Below are 22513 nucleotides of genomic sequence, written 5' to 3'. Positions count from 1 at the left end.
GCGGCTAACAACAATAAAGTAACGCAGCATTCTAAAATCAATTCATTCTAAAATCAATTCAGAATCAAATTAATGGCAAACATTGGGCTAGAGTTCTGTGAGGATTGCCAAAGGAGGGAGTCAGGCTGTGCCCTGGCCAAAGGCCTGGTGGAACAGCTCTGTCTTGCAGGCCCTGCAGAAAGATGTCAAGTGCCGTAGGGCCCTAGTCTCTTGGGACAGAGCATTCCACCAGATCGGGGCCACGGCTGAAAAAGCCCTGGCTCTGGTCGAGGCCAGACTAACCTCCCTGTGGCCCAGGACCTCCAAGATGTTTTTGTTTGAAGACCGTAAGGTCCTCTGTGGGAGAGGCGGTCCCATAGGTATGAGGGTCCTAGGTCGTATAGGGCTTTAAAGGTTAAAACCAGCACCTTAAACCTGACCCTGTACTCCACTGGGAGCCAGTGCAGCTGGTATAGCACCGGGTGAATGTGATCCCGAGGCAAGGACCCCATAAGGAGCCTCGCCACAGCATTCTGCACCCGCTGGAGTTTCTGGGTCAGTATCAAGGGCAGCCCCACATAGAGTGAGTTACAATAATCAAGTCTAGAGGTGACCGTCGCATGGATCACAGTGGCTAGGTCAGGGTGAGAGGTAGTAGCCACCAATAGTCCGCTCCTCCTCTGTGAATTTGTCCCATCCTCTTTTAAAGCCATCTAGACTGGTGAACTTCTATTACTGTGTTCAATTATTTTCTATTACTGTGTTCTATTATTAGTGATGTATGGAAGTGAGAGCTGGACCATAAAGAAGGCTGATCGCCGAAGAATGGATGCTTTTGAATTCTGGTGCTGGAGGAGACTCTTGAGAGTCCCATGGACTGCAAGAAGATCAAACCTCTCCATTCTGAAGGAAATCAGCCCTGAGTGCTCACTGGAAGGACAGATCCTGAAGCTGAGGCTCCAAGACTTTGGCCACCTCATGAGAAGAGAAGACTCCCTGGAAAAGACCCTGATGTTGGGAAAGATGGAGGGCCCAAGGAGAAGGGCACGACAGAGGACGAGATGGTTGGATAGTGTTCTCGAAGCTACGAACATGAGTTTGACCAAACTGCGGGAGGCAGTGGAAGACAGGAGGGCCTGGCGTGCTCTGGTCCAGGGAGTCACGAAGAGGCGGACACGACTAAACAACTAAACAAGAATTATTTTCCAGTAACCAAAAGCCGATCTCAGCAGCTCTATCCCCGCATTCCTGCTCCCTTCCACACCGCCTCTCACCTGAACGATTCGCCTCTGGTTTGGCATCCTACGCCAATGCCCTCAAGTACCAGGAGCAACGTCAGGAGGTGCCCGGCTGTCTCTGTGCCCATCCTGTGGGATGCTGGAGCGATCAGGCCGGTGGAAGTGCAACAACCCGTTGATATATCATCTCAGCTCCCCTCCCCACGGGGCAGAGAGCAACAGGAATCACATCCCATGGAGTACCTTTGCCCCGACCATGATGATTAAACATGTACCTCCGTTAGCCAGCCCCACCCTGCCCCACCTCCGAAGAGAGCTGTCCATCCACACTTTAAGTCCCGAGTTTCCGTGTGGGGTGGCAACGATCTGGAGGAGAGTGGGCAGGCAGAGATTTTGTGGCATGGGGGGAATCTAAGGCAGTAAAACTCAGCAATTCAATGGTTCTATTTGCTCCGTATCCTAAACTGCTCACATTTGCAGATCTCGCCACCAGGATTCTAAACCAGATTGTGCCGCACACACGATTGATGGGATGAAACAAACGAAGGCTCAGCATCTTAATCTCAGGATTGTGGGTTTGAGCCCCCACGCGGGACAAAAGAATCCTCAGTTGCAGGGGGTTAGACTCGATGACCCTCGTGGTCCGTTCCAATGCTACAGTTCTAGGGGGTGGGAGATTAGATAACACAAATTTAATGTCACCCCCTAGAGTTTAATGCACAGAATAGGGGGCCTTCATTTGCAGAGTTTTGCTGATGTGTGAACACTGGAGAGCAGCAACACAACCTATGTTTAAAGCACCCCTCCAATAATCCTGGGATCTCAGGTTGGTTAAGGGTGCTGGGAACGGTAGCTCTGTGAGGATTAAGCTACAGTTCCCAGGATTCTGTGTGTGTGTGTGTGCTTTAAACGGTGTGTATAAGGGACGCGGGTGGCGCTGTGGGTTAAACCACAGAGCCTAGGACTTGCCGAGCAGAAGGTTGGCGGTTCGAATCCCTGCAATGGGGTGAGCTCCCATTGCTTGGTCCCTGCTCCTGCCAACCTAGCAGTTTGAAAGCACGTCAAAAAGTGCAAGTAGATAAATAGGTACCGCTCCGGCGGGAAGGTAAACGGCGTTTCCGTGCGCTGCTCTGGTTTGCCAGAAGCGGCTTAGTCTTGCTGGCCACATGACCCGGAAGCTGTACGCCGGCTCCCTCGGCCAGTAAAGCGAGATGAGCGCCGCAACACCAGTCGGCCACGACTGGACCTAACAGCCAGGGGTCCCTTTACCTTTTATGCAGACGTACGGTATATTGAAAAGCAGAGGAACATTGCAAGGCACTGCAAAGCCTCCTAGCCTTTCATCGAGTGCTAATGTGTTTAGACTCAGGGCAGGGAAGAGCACGGCGGCAGCGATACCTCCCAAGTCTCTTGCGTGCCAAGGATATGTCACGGTGACTGAACCTTGGGATGGATCCAGGGGAACCCTTTGCCATCGTCACCAACAGATAAGAGATAGAGAACATCATCTTGGGGCAACCACCCATAATAAATTAGGTTGGGCTGATAAACAAATTGCAACACATCGCTGTTTCCATGGCTGCCTGCATTCTTTCTTGGGACATCTAGCTAGGGCAGCGGGCAGCCTTGCCTCCCTGCAGTGCAAGAGTCATCCCTGAAAAGCAGCAACTCCCTGCACCGTCGGCTGGTTTTGGTTCTGCCACTCCTTGGATCAAGGGTGGGCATCCAGATACAGTGGTACCTCGGGTTACATACGCTCCAGGTTACATACGCTTCAGGTTACACACTCCGCTAACCCAGAAATAGTGCTTCAGGTTAAGAACTTTGCTTCAGGATAAGAACAGAAATCGTGATCCGGTGGCGCAGCAGCAGCAGCAGGCCCCATTAGCTAAAGTGGTGCTTCAGGTTAAGAACAGTTTCAGGTTAAGAACAGACCTCCGGAATGAATTAAGTACTTAACCCGAGGTACCACTGTATTGCAAGACTACAACTCCCATCAAAAATGCTGGCTGGGTATGTTAGATGTGGCCCAAAACAGCCAGGGAGCACCATTGCGCTGGACCAAAATACACTTTTTGGGGTCTTGCACTCTGTGTGAATCAGCTGGCTCGCGCCAGGATGTCAAATGGCAATTGTTTTTTGGTCTCGTGCTCTTGCCTAGGTCAGTTGCTTCCCACAACTGGGACCAAAATACTAATAATGAGTGTACCTATTTTGATCAGTGGGATGTCCCTTGACAGTCCACCAAGCCCACTTCCCACCATTTCTCTTCTTTCTGGTCCAGGTCCTGCTTGTGGCTTTCTCACAGGGTCATCTGGCTGGCCACTGTGAGAACAGAATGCCAAACTAAATGGGCCGCTCTTTTGCCCAATTCAGCTACCGCTGCTGCTGGGGTTCTTCTTGTGTTCATACCTTGCTTTCTCCTCTGTCTTTCCAAGAGATTTGTCGCAGAGAGCTGGGCCATAAAGAAGGCTGGTCGCCGAAGAATTGATGCTTTTGAATTCTGGTGTTGGAGGAGACTCTTGGGAGTCCCATGGACTGCAAGAAGATCCAACCTCTCCATTCTGAAGGAAATCAGCCCTGAGTGCTCACTGGAAGGACAGATCCTGAAGCTGAGGCTCCAAGACTTTGGCTCCCTCATGAGAAGAGAAGACTCCCTGGAAAAGACCCTGATGTTGGGAAAGATGGAGGGCACAAGGAGAAGGGGACGACAGAGGACGAGATGGTGGGACAGTGTTCTCGAAGCTACCAGCATGAGTATGACCAAACTGCGGGAGGCAGGGGAAGACAGGAGGGCCTGGCGTGCTCTGGTCCAGGGGGTCACGAAGAGTCGGACACGACTAAACAACTAAACAACAACAACTGACTGGTACAAACATCAGAACGTCTCTTTTCAAACACGTGCAAGATGCTTTTTTCCAGCACGTTCAAAAGCAGGTTTACGGCAATAAAATGGAAAGCTGAATCAAAATAAAACCACAGCTCATGCGTCCATCAAATGTTTATTACGGTCAACCGGCCACTGAAGGAGTACAAAATATTTTTTTAAAAATACAAAATTGAAAGAACGAAAGGTGAAAAGTTGGGAACGAACAAAGTTAAAAACCCTGCAGTCTTAGACTTTATTTATTTAATCTGCAATCCCCACGCTCTTTTTGATGGCAATCTCATTTCCTTTCGTTGGTGGACATTGCTCAGTCCCTGCTAGCCTCATTTTCCAGGCTCAGTCATGAACTGCTACAAAGCAGGCCAGCTTCTTCCACCAGTCTGCGTGTGTGCCACATTCAAAAGAGTGCCTAGTCGCCATAAATAAATACAGAACAAGGGAAATTCGTCGCAGAGGTGAAAAATGGCTTGGTTAAGTTTCTGTAGAAACATCTTCTTCTCTTCTCCGTCGCAGCCTGAAGAGGCAGCAACATTTTCCCGCTCTGTCCCTGTTTCAAGAAGCTGTTCCAATGCTCTACACAGAAAGAAAATATTTTCATATCGCGTGTCGCGTCCAGCTTGAATCTCACCGGCGTGCTGCAACTCATCAGCAAATCGGCTGACTTCTCTGAAGAGCAGGAATGTTGTGTGCCTTCTCAATCTGTTGCATTGTCCGATCGAAACAACGGCATGGGATATAGACTCCTGCACCTGAAATCTGTTGAGGTGGCTACTGTTCAATACAATGTCTATGAGTCTTTCCACAGAGTCTTCCAGCTTCTTAAGACACTTCCCCAAAATCTGTCGCGATACATCAGCATCGCTTAATAACTCGGTTATGACGGCACAAACTGTCCGAGTCATAAAATCTGAGAAGGGGAGTTCCGGGAAACTATAGGCGGCAACCAGGCCATCGAGCAACCGAGAGAAAGAATCAGATATTGCAGAAGAATCCCTTCCGAGTTTTCCCAAGTCTGTTCTTAGACCTCCATGCACCGCCAGTTGCTTGAGCTCAAGGAAACGTCGTAGGAACTGTATGTGAGGAACCAAAGACTTGCTTGGGCCGGCATGGGAGTAAGTCAACATGGGCAATACGGATGAAGCGTCGGACGCAGGATCGCGCTCGCTGTGGCTGAAGGCAGTTGAGGCATCTTGTGTGTCCGCCAGGTTGTCGTTTGAGACGCTGCACCCGGAATCTTCAAAATGGCCGGAACGATCGTCCTCCCGGACAACGGCCAGCGCTTCACTGCTAACGGCGGCTGGATCCCCATTCTCCAAACCGAACCCCGGGTAAACTTTGCTCAGGAGGAGCTGCTGCCTCAGGCGAACCACTTCCGCTTCCAAAGCTTCCACTCGCGATTTCTCCCGGGGATCCTTTCCGGACACTATCCTGGCCAGGTGCTCCGCGTGCTCCTTGCCGCTTACGCCGGGCGGCTTCGAACGCAGGACCGCCAGGGCCAGGGCCAGGCGCGAGGCTTCCAGAAACCACGCTGCCCCTCCGCCATCTTCCGTCCCCCAAAGCGGAGGCCCTGGGGTCTGGCCTGAAGTGGGGGTCAGTCGCCATAATCCAGGCCCCAGGGGCTCCTGGCCTTGTCGGCCAGAAGACCCAAGGCTGCCGGAGAACGCCAGGGTCGCCAGAGGTGGAGATGGCCCCAAAAGAAAAAGGCCCTTTTCCTGCAAAATTGCATATAAACAAGGACTCCTTGCTTCTTAAACTGCGTGGCTTTAACGGCCGGTATTAATTGGACTTTTTGGGGCGTGTGTACATGTATGTGCAAAAAAATAAAATTAAATAGATGACGGGCAGAATCCGCGACCAGGGGAAGGAGACAGTGGAAGAGGACTGGAAGAAATTTAAAATATACCTTAAAAACTATTGTAAAATTGAGGAATGCTAAGATGTCATGGGGTAAGAAGCAGAGAATTGCAGCTGTAACTAAAAAGCTAAAGGAAATTTAATGAAAGGGAATCAGGATAATTGACTGAAGGGTTGCTAAAGAATCATTAAACAAGGATGCAGGGATGGGGAGGTATGGGGAAGTCAAAAGAAAGAAGGGTATGAAAATATAATTTTGAAGTTATATTGGTTTAAATGTTTTGTATGTTTTTGTTTGTGTTCTGAATTTTTTGTTTTTTGTTTTGTACTGTTTCTATTATGTGTTTGAAAAACGAATAAAAATTATTTAAAAAAACAACAAAAAAATAAAATTAAATCATACAGCACATCTAAAATATATTTATGTTTACATGTTGTATGTTTATATATAGTTATATATATATATTATATATACATTTATATGACGTATATATGGACGTCTTTATATCTCTGTATAAATACCTATAGGTCCATACACACGTTTTTTATTACTATTATTTTTTCCCAAATTGGGGCCATAATCCGCGGCCTTTGGCTCCCGCGGGGCTATTTATACCGCGCCCTTGAGAGGCGCCTCAGGGCGGCCGACTAGGCCCCGAGCGGGAACCGCCTCAGAGACACGTGACTTCGGGCGGGAAAAAAAAAAGGCAACAGGCCCCGCCTCCCGTTGGGGGGGACGCTCGACTCTTTTTTTTTCAAAACTCTCTTCTCTTCGCGGGCGTCATTTTTCGGCGTGGCGGCGTCAGAGCGAAGCGCATGACGTCATCGCCGCAGCCAGGTTCGCCAGCCGAGGGGGCGGGGCAAAAAAAAAAAAAAAGCGCGCGCGTCAAGAGATACGTCTCGGCGTCCGAGCGCGCTGCTCCAGCTTCGGCCTTGGTCACGTGACGTTGAGGCGCGGCGCCGGCCTCTCTCTCTCTCTCCTACCTCTGCAACGCTCGAGGGGAGTCGGGTAAGCGCGCGCATGCGCACGGGAAGGAAGAAAAAAAACAAACCCCCCCCCGCACACGTGACGAGCGTGAAAGGGAAAACGGGACGCCGGGCGCTCACGTACGGAGGCGCGACTGCGCCTGCGCGACGCCTCGTTTTTGTTTTTTTTTTAACCTCCTCTACCCGCCTTTCCCCCGCCACGTGACCTCTCCTCCTCCCCGGCCTGCCTTTGGGCGCCCGCGTCACGTGACCGGGAGGAGGGCGGCCATCTTGGTTACAAACACAAACAAGCGGCGAGAGGAGGAAGGAGAGCGAGAGAAGCGGAGCCGTTAGACGCCGCTGCGGCCTCCTCCTCTTTCCCTTCTCCCGTCCCCCCCTCTCCTCCTCCTCTTCCTCCTCCACCCCGCGCGCGCGGAGGGCAGTTGCGGGTAAGAGACGCCGAGGGGCCTCCGCCGCCGCCCCCCTCCTCCTCCCCCCGTCGCCATGGGAACCGGGGAGCCCCCACCCCCCTCTCCCCTCGGGGCCCCGCCCTCCTCCGTCGCCATGGAGAGGGGCTCCCCCCTTCGCAACACCCCCCCCAAAACACGCACACACGCCGCCGAGGGAGAGCGAGGGCCCCGCCCCCTCCGGTCCCCGGGCCGCCCCTCCCCCCTCGCCTGCGGAGGCGCCTCATGGAGACGCAGGGGACCTTCCCCCCCCCCCCCCCATAAAAAAGTGCCGGCCGTCAGCTCTTTGCTCCGTCCTGGGAGCCTTTGCACTGCGCCTCCCGTTCCCCTGCACGCCCTTCCTTTTTTAAAAAAAACGGGGGGGGCCCCTCTGCTTCACCCCCGGACCCCCCTCGCCCTCGTGCATGGCGGCGGAGGTCGCCCTCCTGCGTGTGCATGCAAAGCCCCCATGCCCCTTGCTTTCGCTGCTGCAAAAAAAATGCCCAACCCAACCCAACCCATTCGCCTTGCATCCCTGATTGCATTGTGCCCTTGCCGCCCTCGCCCTGCGGAGGCCCGTGGCACGTTTTTGCAAGCAGGGGGGGGGGAAGCCCCTGGGGCAGGACGGACTTGAGACCCCCCCCCCGCACCTCCCCCGGCTACCCCTAGGGCTCGCCCTGTGGTTCCCCGGTGCCCGTGCAAAGAGGAAGGGTGCGGGGTGGCTCCGGCGCCCCTGAAGGCTTTGCCGCTTCGCCACTCCCCTCCTGTCATGCTTGCGGAGACCTCGAAATGACGCGGGCTTGCAAGAGGATTGCCGGTGTTCCCTGCAACGCTCTCTGCTCCTTAGGAAGAGATTTGGGGGCGCGTGTGCGCGCGCAGATCAGAGAGATCCGCAGTTCGGTGGAGTTCCAAGTTCAGTGTTGGGACAGGATCCTGTAAGGTCACCAGCCTGCAGAAAGCTATTGCATGACAGACAAACGCTTCTTGGGCAAGGCAGAGTGAAGCTAGATTACTGTGGCATTCTCTTGCTAAGTGACCCGTAATAATTTGCACCCACAAACTCCAGTGCCAAAACGCCTTTGAGAAGCCGAGTGTCATATGTGGGGTTTTGGGAGTCCTGGTTTCCTTTCCTTTCTTTTAGTCTCCTCCTCAAATATTATTCCCTTCCTGCCTGTTGAGTTAGTTTTGATGCCACCTCCTTGTAAAGTTTGGGTGTATAACTCGCACGTGGACATCTGTATATATATGGAAGTTTTTTATAGCAGGGCACAATGTTTTGACCTGTGCAGCGACAGCTTCTGTTGCCTGGGCTGTGTGGCTGGTTTGCTGAAGAGAACCTCTGGCGGGAAAAGGTGGTTATCTGCAACCCCATAGTAAAAGGTAAAGGTACCCCTGCCCGTACGGGCCAGTCTTGACAGAATCTGGGGTTGTGCGCCCATCTCACTTAAGAGGCCAGGAGCCAGCGCTGTCCGGAGACACTTCCGGGTCACGTGGCCAGCGTGACATCGCTGCTCTGGCGAGCCAGAGCCGCACACGGAAACGCCGTTTACCTTCCCACTGGTAAGCGGTCCCTATTTATCTACTTGCACCCGGAGGTGCTTTCGAACTGCTAGATTGGCAGGCGCTGGGACCGAGCAGCGGGAGCGCACCCCGCCGCAGGGATTCGAACCGCCGACCTTTCGATCGGCAAGTCCTAGGCGCTGAGGCTTTAACCCACAGCGCCACCTGCGTCCCACGCAACCCCATAACGTGGTACTAAAAAACTCCTTTAAGAGGTTTTAAAAGGCAGTTTGGCAGTGCGGAGTTTCATGCCTGCTGCCCAGTCTTTGATTACTTACTTGTGCAAACAGTCAGTATAGGAATACCTCGCTCCCAGTATTAGAGCCTTGGGACGTACCCTGAATGCCAGTGTACTTGGCAGTGTTGAAGTCTGGCTTTCTGGCCAACAAGCTCTTGTTCTGTTATAAAGTCAGGGGCATGTGTGTGGTGCTGGTTGCCATATCTGAAACAGATACAGCAGGATTGGAGTGTGTATTGCAGGGGTAGGCACCTAAGGCCCGTGGGCCGGATGTCGCCCAATCGCCTTCTCAATCTGGCCTGCGGACAGTCCGGGAGTCAGCATGTTTTTACATGAGTAGAATGTGTCCTTTTATTTAAAATGCATCTCTGGGTTATTTGTGGGGCCTGCCTGGTGTTTTTACATGAGTAGAATGTGTGCTTTTATTTCAAATGCATCTCTGGGTTATTTGTAGGACATAGGAATTCGTTCATTATTATGTTTTTCAATATATAGTCCAGCCCACCACATGGTCTGAGGGACGGTGGACCGGCCCACGGCTGAAAAAGGTTGCTGACCCCTGGTGTATGGTGTAGGTGACGCTGAGTTAGGCAGAGCAATGGTCTGACTCTGTATAAGGTGGCTTTCTATGCAAACCATCAGAGAGCAGATATATTTTGGAGATTGCTTACCTCTTGGGGGGAAATAAACAGAGAATAGATTTAGAAAGCTGTACACGGTGCTGGGAGTGTGGAAGAGATTCACCCATTGTTGGACCACAATGCAGCGGATGCAAAGTTATTGGCTGGTCTGACTGCAACAACTTACTTTCAACCTTCTGTGGTCTTAAAAGGGAAAGGGAAAACACTCTTTCTTTCTTTTTAAAGAGAAGCCTCTTCCTGCCTGGAGGTGGTGACAAGTTGACATGTCTGTTATTAGGTTGTGGTGGACACGTTTTGTGCAGTGTGCTATTAACCTGTGGAATTCATTGCTGCAGGGTATAGTAACTGCCGCCATGCTAGGTGGACTTGCGTACGGTCATCCGTGGCAATCACCACCCATTCCTCTATTGAGAAGCCGTTCCTCCCATTAGTAAATTTTGGTTGGGAACAAAGTTATTTTCATAATATTGTTGTTGGGATCTTGGCACTTGTGTGATGTTCAGATAGCCTTCTGAAACACGCAGTTGCGCCTGGCAGCAGACGACAGCTTGTGTTTCCTGGTGTTGTGTGGTGGGCTCTCCATTGCTTCTTCTGGAGTTGGTGCTTCGTTGGCCAACCTGGTCTGGTGGGGCTCTTCCGTCCTTTGAGTGGTGGGCAGGGTGAAGGGAGCGGGCAGGCAGTTCTGAGGCCACATCTGCACAGAGGAAGGAGAGGAAAGTAAAACAGTTCTTTGAGTTGAGTTTTAGGCACTCGGGAGACGAGCTCACCAAGATACATCCTTCCTGGATTTCTAGTGTCTGTGATCGGAAGCAAAATATTTCCTTGATGAAACCACACTTTATTAGGGGTCGTGATTAATCAGATTGCTGCAGACATGGACACTTAATCCATTCTTCTCATGCAGCCACTAGTGGCCAGATCACACCCAGGGGGTGTGGTCCTGCATTGAGTTCACACAATTAACTGTGCTAACCCATGGTTGTTTGAACTTGCAAAAGGGGTGCCAAAATGGCAAAAGGGACCAGAGTTTTGCAGCGCTGAAACAGCAAAGGCGCATGGAGTGCCTTTCACTCGGCTTATGCCCCCTCCTGCGTGGAGAGAGTTTGTTGCAGCTCTGGTGGTGGCCTTTGGGTTAGGCGTCCGCAATGCACTGTGCATAGTGCGGCCTATGACCCTCGTACCGACGGGACTGCCTCTCCTGGTATGCCCCATGGAGGACCTTAAGGTCCACAAATGACAACATTTTGGAGGTCCTAAGTTACAAGGTGGTTAGGTTGGTCTCATCTAGGGCCAGGGCCTTTTCAATACTGGCCCTGACTTGGTGGAACGCTCTGTCCCAAGAGACTAGGGCCTTGTGGGATTTGACATCTTTCCGCAAGACAGAGCGGTTCCGTCTGGCCTTTGGTTTGGACACAGTCTGACCCTTATGTTTCCCTCCCCTTTATGGTTTTGATCTATGGGCTACTTTTAAAATGAGGCTGCATTTTAAATTTTTAACCTGTATTTTAAATTGCCCCCCCCCCAATAATGTTTTTACTGAAATTTTATTGGTGTTAGCCGCCCTGAGCCTGGCTCTGGCCAGGGAGGGCAGGGTATAAATAAAATTTATTATTATTATTATTATTATTATTATTATTATTATTTTGAAGACTTCCCGGAAACAGCACCGAGTTCAAAACACAGCCACTGAAGGCTGCTAATTGGGACCTGGCACTGGCAACTTTTCTCAGTGAGGCTTCAGAAGCCCCACTGGCCTCTGGTCTGGTGAAAGCTGTATCTAAAGCAGGCATAGGCAAACTCGGCTCTTCGTATGTTTTGGGACTACAACTCCCATCATCCCTACCTAGCAGGACCAATGGTCAGGGATGATGGGAGTTGTAGTCTCAAAAAAACATCTGGAGGGCCAAGTTTGCCTATGCCTGATCTAAAGCAAGGCCTGCTTGTGGAGCTCTCTCTCCATGGAGCCTTGCTTCATGCTTCGGCTAATTAATATCCCTGCTATTTTGAACTGAACGGTGGTGTGGCAAAGTTTTAAATAAAGTAAAACAACAACACATGGAGATTGTGGACAACCCTCTGGATTTTTAGCTCTGTGGTGTGTCCTGAGCCCAAACTCTCTTCCTGCACATAGGAAGGTCTTCTCCCAGCCTAAGCTCATGTGTAAATTGCCTTGAGACGGTGGTTTAGAAGGTGATTAATAAATCAGTGAGAATAACAGTAGTACAGGGACGTGGGTGGCGCTGTGGGTTAAACCACAGAGTCTAGGACTTGCCGATCAGAAGGTCGGTGGTTCGAATCCCTGCAACGGGGTGAGCTCCCGTTGCTCGGTCCCTGCTCCTGCCAACCTAGCAGTTCGAAAGCACGTCAAAGTGCAAGTAGATAAATAGGTACCACTCCGGTGGGAAGGTAAACGCCGTTTCCATGCACTGCTCTGGTTCGCCAGAAGCGCCTTAGTCCTGCTGGCCACATGACCCGGAAGCTGTACTCCGGCTCCCTTGGCCGATAAAGCGAGATGAGCGCCGCAACCCCAGAGTCCGTCACGGCTGGACCTAATGGTCAGGGGTCCCTTTACCTTTAACAGTAGTACAGAGGTACCTCGGTTTGAGTACTTAATTCGTTCTGGAGGTCTGTTCTTAACCTGAAACTGTTCTTAACCTGAAACACCACTTTAGCTAATGGGGCCTCCCGCTGCCGCCGCACGATTTCTGTTCTCATCCTGAAGCAAAGTTCTTAACCCGAGGTACTATTTCTGTGTTCGCGGAGTCTGTAACCTGAAGCGTATGTAACCAGAGGTACCACTGTAGTAAGCTTGGAAATGCTGGCTCAGGTCCCAGCGTTAAAAGCAGCCTTTGACCAACCTGGTGCCTTGCATGTCTTGGACTACATCTCCCATCATGCCCAGCCAGCAGAGTTGTGTAGTGCTGGGGCTGATGGGATTTGAAGCCCCGAATACCTGGAGGGCACCAGTCTGGGAAAAGCTGATTCAAGAAAGGCATTGTGGATGATGGGACACTGGAGAGACGCGTTCACCGTTTGCAAGCAAAGTCAGCCAGAGTGCATATATGTTCATTGCAGCGCGTTGGTCTGAAGTGCTAAATGGCGTGTGACAAGCCAAATGTTACATATCAGAAGCGATTAAAAAGTTGAAATGCATAATATACGGACCGCGGTTCTTCTGTGCCTGTTATGAATTCCTTGATTTTCCGTAAATGATTTTTCTTAGACGTTTCCCTTGTTCCAAGTCATTGGAGTTCTCTTCGCCTCACCTCTGGAAAGGGCAGGCAACGTCACCAAGGGGCTGGAGCGATGTTTGGACGTTGGGAAAGGTTTCGATGTTTGGGGCTTTCCGTTTAGGGAAATGGCTAGTAAGGCTGGGGGGTGACATGATAGAGGCGTGTTAAGATTACGCACAATGTGAGGAAAGCAGCTAAGAAGAAGCTTTTTCCTTCTCATAATTCTTGAACGCAGTGGGGTCATCATATGATTGACGAATGTTGGAAGTTTAAGGAGAGGGAGGAGAAAGTCCTTTGCAGCAGCGCATGGTTAAGCTTTGTCTTTGGTCTTGCTAGGTCAGTGGTTTCCAAACTTTTTTCAAAGAGGGCCAGATTTGATGAAGTGAAGGGCCGTGAGGGCCGACCAGCTGTTGACCTTTTTTTTAGGATTGAAGTTGTTGAGCTTTTTTTAGGATTTTACCCCAGGAAATTTGGATTTGATACCCCGCCTTTCACTCAAAGCGGCTAACATTCTCCTTTCCCTTCCTCCCCCACAACAAACACTCTGTGAGGTGAGTGGGGATGAGAGACTTCAAAGAAGTGTGACTGGCCCAAGGTCACCCAGCAGTTGCAGGTGGAGGAGCGGAGACGCGAACCCGGTTCCCCAGATTATGAGACTACCACTCTTAACCACTACACCACACTGGCTCTCAGGGGCCGGGTTAAACCGACCAGCGGGCCAGATTGGGCCCCCAAATCAGACTTTGGATATGCTTGTGCTAAGTGTACTGGAGGCTACCATTTTGCTTTTAAAAGAGAATTAGGTAAAGTCATGGAAGAGAAGGCTCTGATCTACCTCTGCTGCTGAAGGCAGTATATCTCTGAACAGTAAAGGGATGCGGGTGGTGCTGTGCTCTAAAGCACTGAGCCTCTTGGGCTTGCTGATCAGAAGGTCGGCGGTTCGAATCTCCGCAACGGAGTGAGTTCCCGTTGCTCTGTCCCAGCTCCTGCCAACCTAGCAGGTCAAAAGCACACCTGTGCAAGTAGATAAATAGGTACCACTGTGGCGGGAAGGTAAACGGCGTTTCCATGAGCTCTGGTTTCCATCACGGTGTTCCATTGTGCCAGAAGTGATATAGTCATGCTGGCCACATGAGCCGGAAAGCTGTCTGTGGACAAAATGCCGTCTCCCTCGGCCTGAAAGCGAGATGAGCGCCACACCCCGTAATCGCCTTTGATTGGACTTAACCATCCAAGAGTCCTTTTACCTTACCTCTGAACAGCAGATCCTGGGAATCTCAAGTGGGGAGGGGGCTTCTGTTGTTGCGCTTGGGTCCTGCTGGTTGACCAGAGTGAGAACAGGATTCTGGGCTAGATTTGGGAGTTTGGTGGGCCTTTGGCCTGATCCAGCTGCTCTGCTTTAGGCCTCATCTTATGGACTCTGGATAAATAGTTCAGTTCTAAAGAATTGATCGGTAAACTTCAGGAAGAATCCCAGATAGTATTTCAGGACGATTGAAGGGAATGAATGATCCAAATAAATAGCAACACACTTTAAAAATATTGTGCATGTAAAAATAATAGAGTTGGTTGTTCCTTCTGTTTGGTCACCCGATATCTTCCATTCGGGCTTCTCTGTCCAGTCTAGACATGAAACCTCTGGCTGTGTCTGAGAGGGAAGAGGTGGTTGGGAAGCTGGATATGCAAGCAGGATCAAGGAGAAAGACTTTCCTCCGGTGGTGGGGATAGTAATAGTAATAATAATAATAATAATAATAAATAATTTTATTTATACCCTGCCCTCCCTGGCCAGAGCCGGGCTCAGGGCGGCTAACACCGGTAAAATTACAATAAAAAAAAACTTAAAATACAGGTTAAAATATAATTTAAAATGCAGCCTCATATTAATAGTAGCCCATACAGTGGTGCCTCGCAAGACGAAATTAATCCGTTCCGTGATGCTCTTCGTATAGCGGTTTTTTCATCTTGCGAAGCAAGCCCATTGACAGCTTAGCGGATTAGCGCTATTAGCGGTTTAGCGGCTTTTAGCGATCAGCTGTTAAGCGGCTTATCAGCGGATCAGCTGATAAGCGGCTTAGCGGCTTAGGAAAAGGGGGGGGGAGGGAAAAAAACCCGCAGGAACTCGCAAGACATTTTCGTCTTGCGAAGCAAGCTCATAGGGAAATTTGTTTTGCGAAGCGCCTCCAAAACGGAAAACCCTTTCGTCTAGTGGGTTTTCCGTCTTGCGAGGCGTTCGTCTTGCGGGGCACCACTGTATATCAAAACCATAAGGGGAGGGAAACATAAGGGTCAGACTGAGTCCAAACCAAAGGCCTGATGGAACAGCTCTATCTTGCAGGCCCTGTGGAAAGATGTCTAGTCCCGCAGGGCCCTAGTCTCTTGTGACAGAGCATTCCACCAGGTCGGGGCCAGAGCTGAAAAGGCCCTGGCCCTAGTTGAGACCAATCTAACCACCTTGCGACCTGAGACCTCTAAGGTGTTGACATTTGTGGACCTTAAGGTCCTCCGCGGAGCATACCAGGAGAGGTGGTCCTGTAGGTACGTGGGTCATAGGCCGTATAGGGCTTTAAAGGTCAAAACCAGCACCTTAAACTTGACCCTGTACTCCACTGGGAGCCAGTGCAGTTGGTAAAGCACTGGGTCAATGTGATCCCATGGAAAGGACCCCGTAAGGAGCCTCGCCGCGGCATTCTGCACCCACTGGAGTTTCTGGGTCAGCTTCAAGGGCAGCCCCGCGCAGAGCAAGTTACAATAATCAAGCCTGGAGGTGACCATCGTATGGATCACTGTGGCCAGATCAGGGCGATAAAGGTGCATTTATTGCACTTCTTATGTGCATTTCATCCCGGGGTGCCTGTGTTGGTTTTACAACAATATAAAACGCAACATTTAAGTTGGTTCGGAAAACTTTGCAACCAGAAGAGCAGTAAGGTGCAGTAATACAAAACATTGGGAGTGCCGACCATGGTTCTCTTTCCTACTGTATTTTGGATCTCTTGCCTCAAGCCTTGTTCTCCTTCAACCCCTCGCGGCTTTTAGCTGCCCCCTTAAGTGCATTTCAGGTGTTGTATGTGGTGCTCAAGAGACAGGTGGAGTTGGGAGCCTGCCAGGTTGGACTTGGTCAGCCTCTCGGCTGCAGGCAAAGTCTGGTGTCCTCCATTGTTTGCTCCACTCATCCGCTGTCAGCGGAAAGGTTCATGCAGCAGTGCTTTATCCTGAGCTACTGCAAAGCACCCTCCCTGTCATCTCAGCTGCGTGGCTGTCCTTGCGGATTTATTTGGTAGCCTTCGCTTTCTCACTTGTGTGGGGTTTTTGTCCGCTCTGAAGCTCTGGCCGTGGAACCAAAATCACAACATGGACTTCAGACCAGTTTGGGACGATACGTTGATATATTGGCCAGCCCTAGATTGCCAACCAGGCGCCCGTTTTTGGAAGCCGGAGAGCAGGACCTGAGTGCGAGAGTGCTCTGCTCTCTTGTGGTTTACAGCAACTGGTAATCAGAAGCAGTGGGAGTGGAATGAAGAAGCTATGAGGGTTAGTAGCCATTGATGGCAAAGTTTTACCTACATGACCAGAGTCTCTTCTTGATTTATATTTTACCATCCAGGATTTGGGCCTTGCTATTCAATTATTATTATTATTATTATTATTATTATTATTATTATTATTACAGCACACAGCCAGACAGTTTGACCCCCCCCCAGTCCCTAGGTACCTCTTTTCCTTGGCCTTGCAGGACAGGAGAGAGGGAGCAAGGCTTCCTAAAGAATTGGCTCCCTGCGGTCAGAGGACGTGGGACACTTCTTGGAAGTTGGAACTGAACAGGCACCATACAACTGTACTGTTATGGGAATAAAACTTTCTCTCCCTTGAGAGTGAGCGAGCGCAAAAGAGTACCTTGTTGTTGATGATGATGATGATTCCTTTTTTAAAAATACATTTTTATTGGTTTTTTTAACATATTATTTCCAACTATCATTTAACGTAATTTCTTATACAATATATTAGACTTCCATCAATCACCTCTGAAGATTTTCTGTTCTTTATCCCTTGTTCTTCATTGTTCTGCATTTCTTAATTTCAACTATTACTTTTAATTAACATTGACTAATAAGTCACAACATAGTCTTTCTCGCAATATTTCAAATAATCCTCCATACAGAACTTCTTGCAGTCCTACCAGCGTAATCTGTTCATTACAATTGCTTTTCAAATAGTTCAAATATTTGCTCCAGTCTTCTAAGGATCTCTGGTCCCGCAGGTTTTGAATCCTTCCTGTTAATTTATCTAATTCTGCACAGTCCATTAATTTTATCTGCCATTCTTGTTGATGGTGATTCCAATTCACTTAACTGCCCTATGGTCCGAGGCTTAACTTTTGATGTTGCCATGGTGCTGGTGGTGATTGGGGGGTTTGGGGGGCTCTTGTCTCTTTAGGTCTCCTGCTTGTTGGGTATTTGTGAACCGCCGATGAAAAGAACAAGCCCTTCTGAGATATCCAGCCTAGCATTTTGTTTCAAAGAGTTTCCATTTTCTGTGGGTGAAGAGCTCTGGGTTCTGCCAAGCAGGTACTTCCGAGAAGCCCGCAAGCTGCCCACGGAGGTGACTGAATGCTCCCAAACTTTGAAATGGTGCCACAAGGAGCAACCTAAATGATCAAAAGGCCAGAGGAAGCTGTAGACTCAGTGGGATTGTCCAGTGAAACTGAACGATGGAGGATTCAGGATAAGGAAGATATTCTCACACGGCACATGTTAAAAAGCAGTGGAATTCACCAACACCATCAAATCATAGAATTGTGGGGACTCTTGAGAGTTATCAGGTCCAACTAGATCACGGGTGTCAAACACAAATCCGGCCCGCCAGACCTCCTCATGTGGCCCGTGTAGCCGCCACCGGCCGCCAGCCTTCACCTTTTATTCTCGCTTCTTCTTTTTTTTTTTTTGACACAATAAAGTTTACATGGTGCGGCTCCCTACTTACCTCCCCCCGTCGCTCTTAAGGATGTGGCTGCTGCTTCAAATGTCCCCGCGTCTCACAACTTGCGCCTTCGTCGTCGGGGGCCGAAGCGAGGCGGGCAGCTGGCTTCTCTCTCCCGCTCACTGCTCAAAAAGAGCAAGCGGAAGGTCAGGTCTCTCCGCGCTGCGGAGGGGGAGTCTTTCTCCTCGGAGAAACTTTTTTATTCCAGCCTTGGATCTTCTCCGGGGATGCTGGATCCCGGCGTGCAAACTCGCCCTGCGGGAGGCGTCCTCTTCTCCTCCGCGCTGGATTTCACCAGCCCGGGACTAACCTTCCTCTTCATTTCGCCTCCCTCTCCATCTTTGCACAGCCAGCCTTTCCAGGACCGACGATGCCCATGATCAAGTTGTTCTTTGGGAATATGGGGTGGCTGGTGGGGGGGGTGAGTGGGAGAGAGAGAGAGGCGCGCGCACACACTCCAAACACACTTAAAATAAATGTAAAGTGGGGGCGGCGATGATGATGGCCGTGATGGGAGGGGGCTGTGTTCCCTGGCACCCCCTCCACTCCCCGCCCCCCACCGCCACCTTCCTCCTCCTCTTCTTGCAATTTTGCGGCAAGCCAAGCGAGGAAGGCGATCTGGCGCCTGGTTCTCTATCTCAGCTCCACAAGTTGGACTCCGCGCCCGCGCAGCGGCGCTGGGCGGTTCTCCCCACCTTCCGGCACATGTCTGTCCCGCTGGCACATTCCTGGGAGGAGATCGGACGCGGCTCCTTGCAGCCCTTCCATCACTCGGTCACACAATTGGGCGGCTCGCTCTCCGCCCTGCCAGCAGCTCTGCCTTGATCTCTCCCTCCCGCTTCGGGGAAGGAAAGGAAGAAGCCGGAGATTCAGTTGCAGGCAGCGCGCTCGCGCTCTTTCGCCTTTTGCCCTATGCAATGGCACCCCAAGATGGGGGAGGCAGGGGGAATTAGCCAAGGAAAATGAGAGTGCACAAGGCATGTTGATGCTTTCCTGTCAGAGCTCTCTCTCTCTCGCTCTCTCTCTCTCCCCCCCCCCGCACACACACATTTTATTTACAGCCCCATGCCGTGTATGTTTACTCAGAAGCCAGCCTCACTTTCTTCGACAGGAGTTTCAAGTAAATGCACATAGGATTGCAGCAATCGTCTCATTAGGGCTCATTATTTGTAACAACTTTGTTTCCTAGTTCTGCTGGATCTCTCAGCGGCCTTTGATACAATCGACCATAACATCCTTCTGGACTGTCTACATTATTACAAAAAACAGTAATAATTGAATGCAGTGACAGTAATTTATGATAATAAAGAGTGGACACATAATCCTACAGATACAAATGGCCCTTTGAGGGTGACCAAACTGCTGATGCGGCCCCCCGATGAATTTGAGTTTGACACCCCTGAACTAGATCATAAACGGCACATGGCCACCCAACCTCTGCTTAAAAACACTGCCACCTGTTGTGGAAACTGTTCCACTGTCAAACAGAGCTTACAGTCAGAAAGGTATTCAGGGTATTTAGTCGGAATCGCCTTCCTTGTCTTTTGAATCCGTTTTGATCCTGCCCTCTGGAGCAGCAGAAAACTAGCTTGCTCCATCTTCCATGTGATGACAGCCCTTCAGATACTTGAAGATGGCTGTCCTATCTCAGTCTCCTCTTTTCCAGGCTGAACATACCTAACTCCCTCAAACGTTCCTCATCAGGCTTGGTTTCTAGACCCTTTGATCATTCTGGTCTCCCTCCTCTTCACACCTTCCTGCTTGTCAATGTCCTTCTTAAACTGGGGTGCCCAGAACTGGACACAGGACTCCAGTTAGGGTCTGGCCAAGGCAGAATAGAGCGGGATTATTACTTCCCTTGACCTGGACACTAGACTTTTCTTGATGCAGCCTAGAATAGCATTGTCTTTGTCCATGGAGTGGACAGCATCTTAAAAAGCAGAGACATCACCTTGCCAACAAAGGTCCATATAGTAAAAGCTATGGTTTTCTCAGTAGTGATGTCTGGAAGTGAGAGCTGGACCATCAAGAAGGCTGATTGCCGAAGAACTGATGCTTTTGAATTCTGGTGCTGGAGGAGACTCTTGAGAGTCCCATGGACTGCAAGAAGATCAAACTTCTCCATTCTGAAGGAAATCAGCCCTGAGTGCTCCCTGGAAGGACAGATCCTGAAGCTGAGGCTCCAAGACTTTGGCCACCTCCTGAGAAGAGAAGACTCCCTGGAAAAGACCCTGATGTTGGGAAAGATGGAGGGCACAAGGAGAAGGGGACGACGGAGGACGAGATGGTTGGACAGTGTTCTCGAAGGGACCAGCATGAGTTTGACCAAACTGCGGGAGGCAGTGGAAGACAGGAGAGCCTGGCGTGCTCTGGTCCAGGGGGTCACGAAGAGGCGGACACGACTAAACGACTCAACAACAAGAATAGCATTAGCTTTCTTTGCTGCTGCATCACATTATTGACTTGTGTTAAGCTTACAGTCTACTAAGACCCCTCGATCCTTTTCACATTTACGGTTAGCAAGCCAAACGTCCCTCATCTTACATTTGTGCAGCTGGCTATTCCTGTTGAAGTGCAGAACCTGACATTTCTCCCGCTTGCAATTCATTTTGTTAGATTTGGCTCAGTTCTCCAATCTGTTAAAATCATTGTGAATCCCAAATCTATCTTCAGTGGCATTGGCTACCCCTCCCCACTTATTGTCATCTGCAAATTTGATGAGCATCCCCTCAATTCCTTCATCCAAGTTGTTTACAAAGATGTTGAACCACAGCAGGCTCAGGATAGGACCCGGCATCACCCCACTTGCCACTGTTTTCTGTGATGACAAGTAACTTTTATCAGAAAAAGAAACGAGATTTGTCTGGCATGACTTGTCTTTGCTGGGCCTTAGTAATCACAGCATCCTTTTCTAAGGGCTCACAGACTGTTGAATTATCTGTTCTGGCTCCGTTAGTAAGTTAACGCAGGTGAGCAGGTTTATGTAAAAAAATTACCTGTGTAAAGAAGGCAGAGTCTTGCAGCTAATGGCATATGGCCCACAAATCCATAGAGGAGAGACGTGGACTTTAAAGCCCAAACTCACATGAAGTCGTTCCCCCTCCTACCACTAGGTGGCGCTGCTTCGGTGTTCTCAGTGGTTTTCAGTTTAAAAATTTGCTGGCAATTTTTCGCTTTCCAGATGTTCATCTTGCGCCGTAAACTCAGGATTTCCAAGTAGAGTGGGGCTCCCTTAAACTGCGCTCATTTCTTCTTGGGATTATTCTGACTCACCTCTGCTCCTCCTCTTTTGTCTTCTCTCTGCCTTCTCGGTTTCAAACAATAGCCCCCAGCATCAAATCAAATAATCCCCCCCCCAATAATGTTTATTAATTTTCATACAAAAGCATAACTTTAACATAACAGAAAAAGAAAAAGACAATAATAAAAGGGGGGGGGGAAAGAATAAAAGAGATAAAGTAATTCAAACCTCACATATACCATCACATACAATAAGACTTACTTAGTTAATTAAAATCCAACTTAATAAACATATTACTTGACTTCCTCCAATCTCTTCCAACTGAATTTCCTTGTAATTAAATGTAGCAGTTTCCAATATCTTCATTTCATATAACAATATTCCAGTCATAATCAAACTTCCTAACTTTTCTTATCATACTTTTTCTTATTTATATATTTATTTAATCCCAATTTAATCCTAGGCCCTAATTAGTCAGCAGTGCATTTTCTCAGCCAGTTCTTCTGCCATAGAATTATAGAATCACGAGTTCGAAGGGGCATCTGGCCCAACCTCTAGTCCATGGGTAGGCAAACTAAGGCCCGGGGGCCGGATCCGGCCCAATCGCCTTCTCAGTCCGGCCCGCGGACGGTCCGGGAATCAGCGTGTATTTACATGAGTAGAATGTGTCCTTTTCTTTAAAATGCATCTCTGGGTTATTTGTGGGGCATAGGAATTCGTTCATATTTTTCCCCTTCAAAATATAGCCCGGCCCCCCACATGGTCTGAGGGACAGTGGACTGGCCCCCTGCTGAAAAAGCTTCCTGACCCCTGCTCTATCTAGTCTCAACACGTCCCCCATCCAGTTTGAAACCATACCAGGCCCTGCTTAGCTTTGCAAATGTGCTACTAATAGCTGAATAGTTGGCCTTGGTGAAGATTTGACGTTTTCATCGCCAAAAAGTTTTTGATTTGAGTTTCTATTGGAGTGAGGCTGCATTTTAACGTATTTTAATCTTGTTTTTAAGTTGTATCTTAATCAATTGTTGTATATCTGGTGTTAGCTGCCCTGAGCCCGGTCTTGGCTGGGGAGGGTGGGGTATAAATAAAATCTATTATTATTATTATTATTATTATTAAGAAAGTGAGAGCCACTCGAGAGAGGCTGGGATGATAGAGGAAGGCAGGCCTGCTCCAGCGTCCAAGCCCAGCACCAGAGGGGAGTGTGGTGATGCCTAGACAGCTCTAAAAAGGAATTAAGGGGAATAATA

The 22513-nt window shown here is 49.7% G+C and overlaps 3 protein-coding genes across 4 annotated transcripts in view; 1 reads left to right on the top strand and 2 right to left on the bottom strand.

Annotated features, from left to right (window-relative positions):
* The window catches only part of ZAN (zonadhesin), a 71174-nt gene extending 69714 nt beyond the window's left edge, over positions 1-1460 (bottom strand). The window contains exon 1 of the mRNA XM_079951700.1: positions 1254-1460. Within this exon, the coding sequence (XP_079807826.1) occupies positions 1254-1345 (92 nt within the window). The 5' untranslated portion in view covers positions 1346-1460. The remainder of the gene's footprint in view (positions 1-1253) is intronic.
* A 2896-nt stretch (positions 1461-4356) lies between these two features.
* On the bottom strand, positions 4357-7797 carry MEI4 (meiotic double-stranded break formation protein 4; the record flags this gene model as incomplete). Its single annotated transcript, XM_079950970.1, has 2 exons — positions 4357-5816; positions 7771-7797. The coding sequence occupies 2 exons, from the start codon at positions 7795-7797 to the stop codon at positions 4455-4457; spliced, it is 1389 nt and encodes a 462-aa protein (XP_079807096.1). The 3' UTR covers positions 4357-4454.
* Positions 7201-22513, top strand: part of GIGYF1 (GRB10 interacting GYF protein 1) — a 64308-nt gene continuing 48995 nt past the window's right edge. For both annotated transcript variants that reach the window (XM_079951755.1, XM_079951754.1), the window contains exon 1: positions 7201-7373. The gene's annotated coding sequence lies outside the window, so the exon portion shown is untranslated. The remainder of the gene's footprint in view (positions 7374-22513) is intronic.

The sequence above is a fragment of the Podarcis cretensis genome (genome assembly GCF_951804945.1).
Source record: "Podarcis cretensis genome assembly, chromosome: 13".
In the NCBI taxonomy this organism is placed as follows: Eukaryota; Metazoa; Chordata; class Lepidosauria; order Squamata; family Lacertidae; genus Podarcis; species Podarcis cretensis.
The sequence above is the reverse complement of the archived record's forward strand: the minus strand, read 5'-3'. Positions and strand labels throughout refer to the sequence as shown.